This window comes from Arvicola amphibius, chromosome 8, assembly GCF_903992535.2.
Source record: "Arvicola amphibius chromosome 8, mArvAmp1.2, whole genome shotgun sequence".
Taxonomy (NCBI): Eukaryota; Metazoa; Chordata; class Mammalia; order Rodentia; family Cricetidae; genus Arvicola; species Arvicola amphibius.
In genome coordinates this window covers 42,512,145-42,528,075 of record NC_052054.1, presented here as the reverse complement: position 1 = coordinate 42,528,075, position 15,931 = coordinate 42,512,145, and the positions used below count along the sequence as shown (strand labels likewise).

Here is a 15,931-nt window from a genome sequence, read left to right as displayed (position 1 = left end):
TCCACTGAAGAGCCCAGTAACAAGAATTCATGAAGTGTGTCTTCAGAGTACGGAGAGTAAATGTCCAGTGTCTCACCACAAAAGCCATTAAAGGGACATATGTGTTATTAGTACTGCCTATTTAAGTCAAACCACCACACTATGTAAGTATGCACTGTGATTGTTTTTAATTAAAGCAGTAAATAAAATAAAGTAGTATTCATAGGAGTACTAAGTCTATAGACCACTGTGGCTGAAGAAGGTGAAGATGAGGTTCGTGTGTGTGAGGGTCACAGAAAGAAAAACTGGCGCTAAAGGGTGAGCAAGATGGCAACACTGCTCCCTGAGTCTCTAAAAGTTTAAAAGACTCAAGAGTTTTTGCCCTCGTGTTCCCTTCTAGGGTATTCCACCATTTTTTGACCATTTTTTCCCCTCACAGTAAGTTTCCAGATTTTTCAGATACAGACCAAATATAATCTTTCTAGTAGTTCTCACAGACAAACACCAAACTCTCTAGTCATTTTATAGCCGTATATATTTCTCACTTGCTATCATCATTATTACATAGACTTTCTTCTTTCATCCAAACTGTGAGGGACTCCACCCTAGTAAACCCAGCCTTCCCTTCAAACATAGCATATGCTACCAAATAAACCCTGAAATTACTGTTTTGCATTTACATCCTGTCTAAGATGCTAATAATGTCAAAAACAAGTGGCTTCAGGATGTGTTTTCTGTAAATAGAAAACCAGCATCTACCTTAAGACTCATTATGGGCATTTATCTTTGCCCTTAAATGTTGTTGCTGGGATCTCTCTGAGGAAAGAGTTAGGGCAACAAACATAGATTGTTTCTGCCAATCAGAACAAGCACTGCAAAAAAAAAAAAAAAAAAAAAAAAAATGGAGTGAGTTGTCCCAAAGTGAGAAGTGGCAGTACTCCAGGCTTCTGTTATGGATATTTATGAGATGCATGACATGCTCACTACTGTTCATATGGTAAAGTAACCCTTTTAACTTCCCAAATCAATGTGGGTCAGATCCCACTTTGGCGGCTTTTCTTCCCATGAGCCTTGAGAAGAGCGCATGAAGGAGTAGTAAAGCTGAAAGGCAAACTATTCATAATGAAGCTGAGGTTTTTTGTGGTGGAGGGTACCAAGAACTCATATGTAGGAACATGCCACTGATCCTCAAAGGGCTACAAGGAGCACTGACCATCAGGGGATGTGGATACAGCTGAGGTCATCTTCAATCTTACTCCTTTTTGGGACAGCTCAAGGCCCTTCGATTGAGCTAATGAACTGTTAACACATCTTTTTGTCCCAAGATTATACAATTTTGTTTTTTCTTCATTTTTTCTTTTCTTTTCTTTTTCTTTTTGAATTGAGATTTTTTACATCAGACACTGGGCTAGTTTTACAATGGTCAGTGAGGCTGCACATCTAGAAAAGAGGACTTGGTTATCTGTAGGAGTCCCTTCTCTCACCTCCACCATCCATGTCTACCTAACACTATCACAGGTTTCCTTGTGTGCAAGGAAACATGCAGCACACATGCATACGTTAGAAGTCTCAGGAAGAAAGAGCAATTCTCTCCCATTTGTGCCACAGCATCTAAACCATTGGAGGAACCAGTTATTTGTTGACAAATGATGTCTGAATTCTTGTATTGCTAGTCAGTCCAGTGAGACAGAAATCAATGGCTTTGTCCCTTGTGATCTCCTGCCGTGCTTTTCTGCTCCATTATTCCACAGCTAACACGTGTGAATGCAGCTGACTGTAAACGTCCATAAAATCAGCCCTCTCCTTCTTTCTCTGGTGGACCAGAGATTGAAGAGCTCATCTGGAAATGGTTTTGATATAAAGTATTTTAATCATCTTACAAACATCTGTGTCCCTTCTCAGTCATATCTTTGAATAGTGACTTTTTTTTTTTTTTGCAACAGCTCAGTTTCTTTAAACTACTTCCCAAATTTTCCAAAGTACAAAAAACCCCATAGTGTGTGAAAACTTTGTAATTTCCACTGGGTTCAATTCCAATTAACTCAAATATCAGGGTCAGTCCTGAGGGCTGCATGACATGTCTGTGTTAGAACAAGGTAATAAGTAAAACGAAAACATCAACAGCTCACAGCCTGGAAAGCAGCAGAAAGCGGCACTTTCCTGAATTGCTTATAATCTAAATGTGAGAGCTAATGACCAGGTTTTGATTAATTTCCAACAGAGAAGCCTACCCAGGCATGAGTGTTTCCTACACGAACCTGCTCAAAAATAAATAGCATTCTACATTCTGAAGGAAAAAACAAAGTCACAGTGAATATTGGTGGCTGCTGCTTGCCATTGCTTTATTTACCCAGTAAATAACTTGGTTTAACAGGTGTTCAGTCATCTTCCCCAGGATGTATTCCGAACAGAAGGTAGGAAGAGAGTCTATGCCATCTCTCCACACTGCCGCTTAAAGCCCTCAGGACATGAGTTTGTTTTCATCTGCTCACGAACTCCATTACCACTGATATGTTAAATAATAGTCCCTCTCTTACTGCATCAATCAGAAAGAGGAACTTTGTATTTTAGTGTGAGATGTGAACTGTATTGGTTTTTAATCCAAGTGTCAAAATTATTAATCACCAAAAAATGGCTTCATTAATTCAGTTTGAAGAAGCAACCAAAAACTGCAAGACTAAATAAAAAGGCTGGAAATTTTCACTATGACTCCTGGTTTGGATTCAAGTAGTTTTACCCTGGTGAACTACCAGAATCAGAGTGCAGGGTGGCCTTTCATAAGCTGTGACTCTCTGGGACATTTCCAGGTAGGAGTAACTGAACCCAAATCCAGCACAAAGCTCCTCAGTCAACACGTCAGTGCGATGGATGTGCCTCAAGTTGCTTTTAGCCATGGTGTTTATCCCAGCAACAAGAAGAAAATGAGGACAGTGAGTCTGCCAAACTTAGCCCTGTTCAGTTGGGGTACAAGCCTGGATCCTCTGGCCACATTTACGAGCTGGTACTAATCAAGTATGTTGTGATGATATTTTATGCTTTCCTCCTTAACAATTGGCACAAGGGTGTTCTCAGAAGGGAAAGTCACACCTGAAAAGCCTGTTTTTGTCCCTGAATAGAAAAGCTATTGGTGACTACACAGTCAGGTTCACTTATTTTGGACCAGGAAGGAAAATGGTATCCCGACATCTGTAATGTACTGAAGGCCATTTAAAAACACTTTACATATTTAGTTCTCCATAAAATCCATAAAGGGGCCAAACATTATTTCCATTTTCCATGTTAGTAAACTTTTAATTTTCATAGGAAACAATAGATTAACACAATTCAAGGCAATGCAATACCAAACACAATGAATTCAATGGATTCTTTCTTTGCAAGCATGTTTTATTTCCTAGTTTTAAATTTGTTTGTAAAGATGAACAAAGAGGAATCTTATAATAACCCACAACTTTTTTTTCACCCATCTGTTTACTGATGGAGGAGGGTCATCTGTCTATTGTTACTTTCATTGGTTAATAAAGAAATTGCCTTGGCCCTTTAATAGGACAGAAAATTAGGTAGGCGGAGTAGACAGAAAAAAATTGTGGGAGAAAGAAAGCAGAGTCAGGCAGATGCCTCAGGCAGCTGTCATGACTCTCCTCTCCGAGATGGAAGCAGGTTAGAATCTTCCCAGTAAGCCACCACCTCAAGGTGCTACACACATTAATAGAAATGGGATAATCAAGAGGTGAGAGTTAGCCAGTAAGAGGCTAGAACTAATGAGCCAAGCACTGTTTAAAAGAATACAGTTTCCATGTAATTATTCTGGGTTTAAAGCTAGTCATGTGGGAGCCAGACGGGAATGCAGGCTGCCGCTCTCACTACTACAGTTTACAACTATTTATTAGTTTTCCTAACTTGATGAAGGCTAAACTTAATGACCCTACAATTCTCTATCTCTCCAACTTCTGATGGATCACACATCTTTTCTCATTAAATGTTTTATTTATTTTATATAATAACCATAGTTTCCCCCTCTAGTCCTCCTGCTACCTCCCCTACCTCCTTTATACTCCCCCTTCAACCACTATTCAGAAAAAGTAATAAAAGTCAATAAAGCATGGCATGTCAAGTGGAAGCATACATCAAGCTCCTCTCTATACATCAAGACTGATTAAGGCATCCCATAATAAGGAATGAGTTCGAAAAGGCCACCTCGTATACCTGGCCCATTGCTAGGGACCAAGCTACACTCATGTCACCAACATGTAGAGGGCCCAAGTCAGTCCCATGCAGGATTCACTGCTGTGGATCTAGAGTCCCTGAACTCCCACAAGCTCAAGTAAGCTGTCCCTGTGGGTTCCCCCTCATGATCTTGACTCCCTCTGCTCATATAATCCCTCCTCCATCCCCAGAGTTCAGCCCAATGCCTGCCCGTGGATCTCTGCATCTGCTTCCATCAGTTACTGGGTGAAGGTTCTATGATGATAATTAGGTTAGTCACGAATTTGTTTACAGCAGAAGGCCAGTTCAGGCACCCTCTCCACTATAACTAGAAGTCTTAGCTGGAGTCATCCTTGGGGATTCCTGAAAGTTTCCCTGGCACCAGGTTTCTCCCTAACCCCATAATGGCTCACTCTTTTTATACTAATCATTGATATACTTGTGTGTATGTACATGTGCATGTGCATTAGCATATATACACACAAACATATATGTGTGTATGTATTTGTGTATGATATGTATATATGTATGAGATATTATAAAATTTATAAATTTAGCCTGTTTAGGCTGTATAATGCTACTTGTTTACACATGTTGTCGGTGCTGACATTTGATATTTGATAGCCTATTGGTGTGCTCTTCCCTATAAAAGTTGATTTTTCTCACCCTCCACATTCCATAGTTACCTGCAGTTCTTTGTGTAGTGTTAGACTTCTTTTTTACACTTTCTCCCAAGAGATGGCTCATACCTGCCCTCAGGAGCATATGCTGTTCTATGGATCTGGAAAGACCTCTTCGATGTTGCAATAACACCTATCAAATCTTGTCCCCTCCTAACTCATCAAGCCAATGAATTACCTGGATATCTGAATATACTTTAGTGCTATAAAGTCATGTAATAAATTTTTATTTCATTACATAGTATCTTTTTACCATATCTACCTTTTAATTTACAGAGAATGTGCTTCAATTTCAATAAATTAACTTTTACTTAATTATTTACATTTCGTATCGCCTATAACTGCTCGATCCAAGAGATCACAGGCTATGATTGCTTTACTCATTGCTGTGTCCCCATCCTACAGGACAACATTTGACAAGTTGTATCTGCTTAGTAAGAACTTTGATGAACAGGTGATGAATGAACTCTGTCCTGTAGAATTAGCTTCCCCACTCCATTTAAGAAAACTTTAGGAGAATTTAATCAGGAGTTAGCATTGGCAAAGAACTTTATACTTTTGGTCCAGCTCTTAAATATGCCTGGCTGCCAGGTTGTTAAACTCAGGAATTCATGGCATTGTAATGTGTTAAATAATAAAATAAGACTTTGTTTTCACGCTTGGACCTCTAGGTTTGTACTTGCATTGGCATATCTTATTGCTTATTATGTAATTTAAACTACATTCAGAGAAACATCATTTTGCTTCATGACATTTCCCTTAGTGCACACTTGCTGTTTCTGATAAATAGATATAACAGAGAAAATACAAAGATACAAAGAAAATTTGAGTTTGAGCCCAAAGATATCTATCTTTGGCCTGACATTTGTCCAGCTATCGAGATTGTATTAAATGTAAATAAAAACGAACCCATGCATCTGAGTCACATGTAAAAGAGCAGCTCATTCTAATTCTACAGTGTCAGTGCTATTTTACCCCTTTCAGCACTGGGTATTGCCAACACTTGATTCCTGTAGCTCTTCACTATGGGTCTCCATGACCTCACCTGTACTTCTTTTCTTCTTGTCACTGCCCAGAACTCCCTTTGCCAGTTTCTACTCGATTGCTGACCCCTGGAAAGGCACATTTGAAAAGCTGGGGCTAAGCTACCTCCTGGAGGTATGGTGGTAAGGGCACCATGCTCAGTGCCTCTCCTCAAATCTTTGTTTTCATCTCACTAAAACACTGTGAAAAGTTTCAACATAACTTTTGCTGATGTCTATTTGCTGAAAACTACCAAGTTTATATCAATTCCTAGACTGCTCTTTAAATCCCAAGGCTCCCTTTCTGCTGGGAACCGGAGGCTCGCTGTCGAAATGGGCAAGTTCATGAAACCCGGGAAAGTGGTGCTCGTCCTGGCTGGACGCTACTCCGGACGCAAAGCCGTCATCGTGAAGAACATTGATGACGGCACCTCAGACCGCCCTTACAGCCATGCCTTGGTGGCTGGAATTGACCGCTATCCCCGAAAAGTGACAGCTGCCATGGGCAAGAAGAAAGTTGCCAAGAGATCCAAGATCAAGTCCTTTGTGAAGGTTTATAACTACAACCACCTGATGCCCACAAGGTACTCTGTGGACATCCCCCTGGACAAAACTGTTGTCAACAAGGATGTCTTTAGGGACCCAGCCCTGAAACGCAAGGCAAGGCGGGAAGCCAAGGTCAAATTTGAGGAACGATACAAGACAGGGAAGAACAAATGGTTTTTCCAGAAGCTTCGCTTTTAGATATATTTTTGTTTGCATCATTAAAAGTTTAAAAAACAACAAAAAAAAAACAAAACAAAAAAAAATAAATAAATCCCAAGGCTCAGGTAATAATCTATGTCACAGGCATAGGCCATCTCAGACTCTGCCAAGTCAAATCCGACCTTCTTCCACAGCTGGCCACATGCTATTTTCTAGCTGATTAAAAATAAAGAATTTAAAATCTCCCAAACAAGCAAGGAATTCATCCTAACTATCCCTTTTCTTCATTTTTCAAATATAATTGGCACTAAAGCCTTCTGCAGTTAACTATTTCCTTGTGCCCATCTCACTGCCTCTGGACTAATTCAAACCTCATTATCTCTTCTATATAAGAATATTATGCAGTAATTATATGGCCATCATTTCATGAGGTCAACCTATCAGAATCAAGAAATCTGTTGGAGGACTGAACCAAAAACCAAGGAGTATTGGAGTTACTACCTTATGAATGAACTTGCTGTCTCTTGCTGTTGATTTCTCATGTAGCTCCTGTTTATTAATTTGGGATATATCTCCCACAGTTCAGCATTATTTGATCATATATTGGGTACAATTTTCTCTATGCATTTGGGATGCATTGATAGCATCCCTTAGTTATGTATGAAAATAATCACACAGTCAGAAAATCTCCCACAACCAGGGGCCTTGCTAATTGGATTTTAAGATAAACTATTAACAAAAGAATACAATCTTATTTACTAGGACATGTAGCCAGAGGTATGATTTGTTGAACCAAAATAAATTGTGCAAAGTAGCCTAATTGCAGTTTCAGGGACACTAATTAACTCTTTTCGCAGATTCCTACTCTCAGTTTTATGGCCTTTGTTCAGAGACCTCGGGAGAAGATTCCCTGATTAGCCAGAGCCAGCTACAAAATACAATTCTCTTTCTATGGTAGGGTTACATGCTGGACAGAAATTATATCGTAAGATTTAAAATGCTTTTAATGTCACTGTGCCTTAGTGAGTACTGTCTGGGCTCCTCTGCCCCTTGCCCCTGCAGCTCACTGCTGCTGCAGTCTCTTTGAGGACATATTTGTAAACAAACCAGTCTCCAGTCCCAAAATGTCTGGCTTGATGACCACACCTACAAAATGTTTAAGATGTTTTATACATTTAAAGTATAGGCTATAACACATGATTTCCTTATTTTTCTTATTACTTTGATTCTACAAGGCTACCTCTATAGATAAGATAACAAAGAGACTTCTCCTTTTACAGCTGTGGTTTATAGCCTACTAGTTAGGGAGTTAACCCAAAGAAAGTGCTCCTTCTTACCATCTGGATTTATTGTACTGTAATTTGTTGGAAGGACTGCTTCTATTATTTGCTTAAGTAGTGATATGTGACTTTCAGATGAATGCCTGCAAGATTTTGTGGGTCTTTATAGCTGGGTAAGAACAAAGGGAGTTGACAGAAGTTGGAGCAGAAGCCATCCAGGAATTAGAAGATATGAAAATGAAGAAGAAAGGGAAGGTAGCAGAGAATTGGAATAGGAATTAGAATCGAGACAGGGAATTAGAGCTCAGAAAGTGTAGACAGTTAGGACAGAAGAATTAGAATAGAGGACAAGACAAGAAAGACAGACCAATAAAAAAAAAACATGCTAAGAAAAAAAATTATGTCTGAGTTGATTAATTTCCCCTCAGATCCCTGTAGTTATTTTCCCCTCACTGACATTAGTGCCTTATCTGGACCTTGAAGGGGTCTGAAGGATGGTACCCCAAAAGACCCCATTTTTCTTTCATTTTTTTCCTCTGATGCATTTTTTCATACTACCTGATGAGGGATTCTAAACTCGAACGTGTTTCATATTTAAAACTCATCAAAGGGCTTGCTTCTGCTCCAAATCAATGCTTTAGCTGTGTAGTTACTTCCTGGTCTAGTCACAGTTCATCTCTCCAGACACCTTCTTCTTATCTTTTCCATCCATAATGCTATCACAACATCTATTTCCCTTGATATCATGGTATTTTCTGTTCCTTTACTTTCCCTGTGACAGAAACGCCATCCAAACCATGTTTCCCAGGATCTCTAACCATTAAAATCATATTAGACATGTTTCTGTAGCAGCTCTGTAGGAAATGCTATGTCACCACTATCTTTAGTGATCATTTTCTTTGAAACTATAATATAATTGCATCATTTCCTCTTCCCCTTTCTCCCTCTAAACCCTTCTGTATGCCCTTCCTTGTCCTCCTTTTTATTAATTATTATTACATCCATATATGTATACATTGCTATAGGTATAAGATATAATAATCTTTACCATGATAATATATTTGCATACTTTCCTACTCTAGCGTAAGCATCTTTGAAAATGTAGGACCTCCTACTCAGGCATGGTGCATAATCTTTACCAAATATATGTTGAGCTACTTAATGATTACAAGTAAAAAGAAATAATAGTAAGTTAGAACTCTCCAGAAAGATAAAGGGCTCTACAATAAAAAGTCAATTGGGCAAATAAGAACCACACCACTAACCCACATTCATAGACCTTAAACTAATATCTTGTTAACTGCTATAGCCAAAGGGTGAAGAAGATGGACTACTGAAGTTGAACTGACTTTTGACAAGAAAAGAAAGAAGGTATTTTTTTTAGGGTTACTAACTTTAAACTTGAGGAACCCTTCCTGAAAGACTACCCTGTTCCCAGTGTCTTATTCCTAGGAATGCACAGATCCAGGTCCACTAAGACTTTCACCTTCTTTAACCAATGTTGATCTGCGTACTTCTGTGTTGATGAGATTATTGTTCTTATCCAAGCCTTTCTTTCAGAGCTTATCTCCACAGTGTTTACTATTAGAATAATACATAATACAATAGAAACACAATGGTTTTTATTGCTGTCAATCATACAGTCCCTGGTTAACAAACATGATAATAACAGGGTCTCAAGCTTGTAATAAGTACACTCTCTGTTCTGAAGTTTGCTTCACTAGAAAGTTACAGTCTGTTTTGGTTTTAGTTTTATTGTTTTAAAATGGGGGCTATTACATGGGTCATGATATCTTCAAAAATTCTGTGTAGCCAAGGCTAGCTTCAGGTTTGAAGGACTCCTCCTGCTTCAGTCTCTAAGATGCTACAAATACAGTAATGAGATTCTAAGTTCACCTCTGGTTTTGCTTAATAATTGATATTATTTGTACAGAGAAAAAGGTCCTTGGTACTTACTGTTAAATGGTTTCTTAAGAGGAGAGGTATTTTCAGTTATGGGATATTTAACTAGACAATATGCATTAATTTGTCTATGCTGCATTTGTTTAAATATGAAAAGATATGCTGGTGTTTCATCTTGCTTGCCTAAGGCACCTGATTGAGTTAATAAAAGCTGAACAGCCAATAACTAGGCAGGACAAGGATAAGAGAGGCTGTAAGGGAGAGAGACAAAGAGAATATATAGAAGAGACAAAGAAGAGAAGAAGAAAGAAGAGAATGGAGAGAAAAGAGATGGACATGCCCAGGACCAGAAGCCAGGCACCCAGCAGCCAGACAGCCAAACATAGAGACAGCAGGAAAGTAAGATATATGGAAGGAAAAAAGACAGGGGGAAGGAGGGAAAGGAGGGAGGAAGGAAAAAAGGAAAGTTAAAAGCCCTGAGGCAAAATGTAGATAAAGAGAAAAAGATTAAAATAAAAGATAAATAAGGCCGACGGTTCATAACTAATATTAAGGCTCTGTGTCGTGCTCTGGGAGCTGACTGGTGGCCCCTAAAGGAAAATCCTGGTACAATTCTCCCACTCTACTGAAAGGAAAACTGCGATAAACATACTTTAGATTAGAATTCCCTTCTCTGGGAAAATTAATTAGTAGTAATTTTATTATGGTACGTGATACAGGGACACACACACACACACACACACACACACAATCCTAAGATTCCCAGTGTTAGTTGAACATCATCAAACTAAACAGGAAATTTAATTATCCCAAGATCATTAGCCCGATGCTTATTTAAAAGATCTTAAGAAAATGAGAAGTAAGTTATCTCCTGATGCTAAACCTTGTGAAGCTGGAACAGTAGAAGGCAAGCCTATCATAACCATCACAGTGGATATTGTTTTATTTAAAACAGTATATAGAAACTTAGAAAATTTTATCACACACAAAAAAGTAATCTCTACCACACAAATCTGTAGGCTTCATAAAAGAAAACTGCTGTAGATGGAGCATTATGCATTCTTCAGACTTAGAGTTTAGTCATTCTAGCAAGACAGTGTAGATGAGAAATCAGGGTACAGATACTTCAACTAAGAGCAGTAAGCCTGATTTCATAAATCCATTCTTAATATGCTTTGCCATAATATAAAGTCAAACCATTTAAATTACATTTGTGTAATGTAATAAATAATATTAAATATAAATTTCAGGTACACATGCATAAGAAGGAGTTAGTCAGCATTTAGAAAGGATCTGAGCTCAATAGAAGCTTAGGGCACTTGGCAACTCTACCCTGCCTGTGTTTATTACTAAAGTACTTGAAATCTTTCGGTTCAGCTCTCATTCCTCCAGACACCTTCAGAGCCATCAGGTGCATCCTCGGATACATTACTGCTTTTGTTTTCCTCAGCTCACATACTCTTGGCATCTCTTCATTGCTTGTCAAAATAATTAATATCTGGAGTTGAAGAAAAATGTATACTGCCTTTTAAAATCAATTTTTGAGACAAAGAAGGTTAAAGGAATCATATATTAAAATGAGCTTTCTGTCTTTGACCTTTTGTTGCATTGCAAAAACATGCCTGATCATCTCAAAGACTCATGGACACAACTGTCATCTCTGCAGTTAATGACAGATTTCTTTCAAGAAAATATCCTGCCAAATTTTAGCTATTGATGAATGTAGTGTCCACCTCACAGCCAATGGTAATAAATATTAAAATTATACTTTATGTAATAATTCTGAAAGCTAATAAGAATCTAAAGTGCCTATCATTTTGAATAAATTTTATTTGTTCATTAATAAATATAACAAACCAATAAGATATTATTGCCAGCTGTAAGTAGGTTATCAATTACGACATTGTGTGGCCATAGAGTCAAATACTGCTAATTCTTTTTACAACCCATCATAAAGAGAAGAGGATCACTTTTCCAAAACAACATATTTCCAAAGCTCTCTGGCATTTTGCATTCTGCCATACAAAAGCTAAACACATTTGGAATTATGTCATCTTACATATAAAATAGCCATGGTTTTTTAAGCTTCAGTCCTTTTGTTCTTTTGTATGACGTCACTCTCAAAAATTACTTAAATCAACAGAGTACACAATTCCACAAACAAATACAGTACACCAGGAAGCAAGCTCCAGAGAGAGCAATGCAATAAAAAATATCTGAGGGAAACAAGGAAAAGTCTTCCTCTTAATATACTGTTTTAAAGAAACATAACTCTTAGGGCTGTACAGATGGTTCAGTGGCTCACAGCCCTTGATGGTCTTATGGGAAACCTGGGTTGATCCTATGCCCAGCACCCCCATGACAGTTTATGATCTCCAGCAACTCAGTTCCAAAGGATGCCATTTCCTCTTCTAGCCTCTGTAGATACCAGCTACATACAGTGCACATTCATTTGTGTAGACTAAACACTCATACACATAAATATAAAAGGAAATAAATCTTTAAAAAAACTCTCTTTCAATACACAGTAAATGGAATTTAAATCCAAACAATGAAAATGTTTGCAATTTTCACACAATTTATTAGACCATTGCCCAGCATGTACCTTCCTTACTCAAAGATTCAATAGAGGAGATCCAGAAAGTGTCTGGTGTTCTAAATTTTATTTTGCCTAGTACTGATTTTTCAAAACCCTAAATTGATATTACAAATGGAAAATTAAGCCAGAGGGGGAAAATAAGCCTTCGACTTCATAAACAACTGAGGTAAATCAGTTTATGACTTAATTTATCTCTGGTTTTACGGCATAGTTTCATTTTTTTTTTTTTTTTTTGCAGAAAACCCTAATGACAAATCTACACCTGGTTACTGATTCACATCAGTAAATGCTGTGCAGAAGGCAGATCTCTTACACTACAGTACAGATAAGGCTTAAAATATTAAAATGTAATTAGAAAAGAGTAGCAATTTAACTTCAACACCCTTCAAAGTTTAAGGGTGTGATTTGTGAGTCTCTCTGGAAACCAACATTTTTTTAAAGATTTATTTGTTCTTCAACATGTTTATATATGTGTCTCACTGTGTGTGTTGACCCATAAGTACAGGAGGCCCAACAGTTCAAAAGATCAGATCTCCTGGAGATGGAGCTACAGGCAGTTATGAATCATCTGACATGGGTGCTGGAACCTGAACACCAGTTCCCTGAAGGAGTTGAATGAGTTCTTTAGCTCTCAGCCAAATCTGCATCCCTAGAGACCAGCTTTGACATGGATGAGAGGAGAAGGACCTCTAGAAGGTGAAGAGAAGAAGGCTGAAGAAGGAGCCATAAGGATAAACATCCTCTTCCAGCCAAAGCTTCTTAACTCCTCTGTTTTCTTATCTTTCTTTCACAATGTCTTAGATATAAAATGTTCCTTTCATTGTGCATATGTTGCCAGGCAGTAATGGTGCCTTTAATCCCAGCACTCAAGAGGCAGAGTTAGGGTAAACAGAGTGTTCTGAGTTTGAGGCCACCTATTATGTAGAGTGAATTCCTGGACAGCCAGGGCTACACAGAGAAACCCTGCCTCAAAAAAATCTGCATATGTATTTTCAAGACTGTGGAAGTTAAGAAACACCAAGCTAGACATTTCCTCATGTGGTTCTTTTTTTTCAAAAATTCTAGATAAAAGAGTTGGTCTTGAAGTGGAATTGTGAAGATCGAAAGAAAAAAAACCTTGCAGTTTTATGAACCCTAGAATTAAAGGAAACACTCTCTCTGAACATTAATTTTTTGGATGTAAGTATGCATATGTGTACATATATATGTGTATATAGACATACATAGTTTATTTTCTTTCTTTAATTATAGCCTTTCTCCCTTCCCTTTTTTCTCTCCAAATCTTCCCATATACCATACCTTCATACTCTTCTCCAAATTCATGTCCTCAGATTTTTTTTATCTAATTGCTATTTCATGTGTGTGTGTGTGTGTGTGTGTGTGTGTATCCAATATATAACCTCTTCATTTCACATAATGCTATCTGGACTTTCTTTGTTTTGGAGGTTGGGGCTGTTCTCTCTCTCTCTCTCTCTCTCTCTCTCTCTCTCTCTCTCTCACTTTAACTTGACACAAGCTAAAGTCATCAGAGAAGAGGGACTCTCAACTGAGGAATTGCCTTCATCAGACTGATTGACAACCAAGGCTATGGGGCACTGTCTTGACTGATGATTGATGAGAGAAGCCACAGCCCACTGTGGGGAGTTTCAACCATGGACAGAAAGTCCTGGACTATATAAGAAAGCAGGATGAGCAAGCCATATAAACAAACCAGTAAGCAGTGTTTCTCCACAGCCTCAGTTGCAGTTCCTGTCGCTAGGTTCTGGTACTGAATTTCCTTCACAATGGAATTGTAAGCAGTATGATAAAGTCTTTCTTCACCAAGTGGCTTTTGGTCCTAGTGTTTATCACAGCAGGAAACAGGAAACTCGTACACATTTTTGTTGTTTTGTTTTAAAAACTTATTATCATAACAGCATGTTTTATTCTAGTCCTCATTGAGAACAGTCATAAAAATATTAGTTTATGAACAATTTCTATAGCTATAGCAAATATTCCAACTAAAAGACAATTTCTTTGTTTAATTCATTATATTATCTAGTTAAAATTTTCAAAAAATGTTAAAATGTTTTCTGGGATTTATAAGGTATGGCCTCTGTTTGATTTCCACTCTGAATTCTCATGCCCTTCCAGTTTTCTTTGAGTTTTCAGAAGGTCAGGCCCAGGAATATTTGCTTCTATTGATTGGGATCGAATAAGCAGCAGGTGGTAAAGTTGAGTAAAGTTCAGAAGATTGCAGAGCAGACACAACAAGATGGGAACACAAGGTGCAATGGATTTGCGGAACAACTCGAGCCTGTGTGATTTCCCATGCCCTTTCCAGCTTTCTGGGTGTGAGCATTCCATTCATTGGCAATTAGTGGAATTTAGCATGAACTGTGTGAGATCTATTGAGGCTGAAGTTTTGTATTGAATTTCTTGGCCTGATTGCATAGCAGTTTTCTATCGAAAGTCCTTTGCATTTTTTTTTTTTTGTAGGTAATTTTCCTGAGCCTGCTCTCTCTTGGGCTCTATTTGTTCTTTCCCCATTTCCATTACTTTCACCATGGAACAGCCCACTTAAGAAATTTTCTAAGGATTGTAACTACTTCTAGGGCATCTTAACATTTGTGATGAGAGCTCTTCCCTTTCGGTCCAAAAAACAGTCACAGCTAAAAATAACTAAATATGGAAGACTACAAAAAAACTCCATGTCTCTTGCCAGTTTAACTTTTACAGGAAGAAATATTTTGTTTACATGGTTCTAATCTTCTCCTATCATTTGCAAATCAGGTGATTTATTTAGAAACCTCTTAGTCTGACTACACTGCATTTCCTTATGGCATTAGACAGAATTTTATTTCTCTTTCCCTTCTTTATTTAGCAGTAGAGATTTTTCCTATTTGCATTTTATGGATTATCAAACCCTGATTATAATGCCTATTTTTAATTTTTTGCTTATTTTTAGTTTATTTCTGTGTTTGGTTGCATGTATGTCTGTGTACCACACACAACATTTGATGCCCATGGAGGCCAGAAGACGGCATTGTATCTCCTGAAACTAGAATTACAGACAGGTATCAGCTGCATTGTGAGTGTTGAGACTCAAAACCCAGACCTCTGGGAAAGCAGACAGTGTTCTTTTTTTTTTTTTTTTCTGTTTAGTTAGCTCAGTTTACTTAGGCTTTTTAGACAGCAGTTGCCACAGCTTGGTAGAGGTAAGAGTTCTTTTTTTTTTTTTCCTCATTTTTTTTTTTATTAAAGATTTCCATCTCCTTCCCTCCTTCTCCCCCTTCCCTCCCCTCCCTTCCACCCATTGAAACGGTGGGACAGATCTAATGGGAGACCACCAAGTCCAGTTGGAATGGGACTGATGGAACAGGGGACCAAACCGGACTCTCTGAATGTGGCTGACGGTGGAGGAGGACTGAGAAACCAAGGACAACAGCAATGAACATGAACTCTACAGCATGGACGGGCTCACTGTGAGCCTTGTGAGTTTGGTTGCTCACCTTCCTGAACATAGGGAGAGCTGGGAGGACCTTGGACTTAACATAGTGAAGGGAACCCTGATGGCTCTTT

The 15,931-nt window shown here is 38.2% G+C and overlaps 1 protein-coding gene across 1 annotated transcript; it reads left to right on the top strand.

The window, feature by feature from the left end:
* Nucleotides 1-6,189: 6,189 nt before the first annotated feature.
* Nucleotides 6,190-6,667, top strand: LOC119821189 (60S ribosomal protein L27). Its single transcript, XM_038340080.1, has one exon. The coding sequence runs from the start codon at nt 6,218-6,220 to the stop codon at nt 6,626-6,628; it is 411 nt and encodes a 136-aa protein (XP_038196008.1). The 5' UTR covers nt 6,190-6,217; the 3' UTR covers nt 6,629-6,667.
* Nucleotides 6,668-15,931: the final 9,264 nt, after the last annotated feature.

Excerpts from the sequence above, each read along its gene's own strand:
- LOC119821189 (XM_038340080.1), top strand. The coding sequence starts at position 6,218 with ATGGGCAAGTTCATGAAACCCGGGAAAGTGGTGCTCGTCCTGGCTGGA.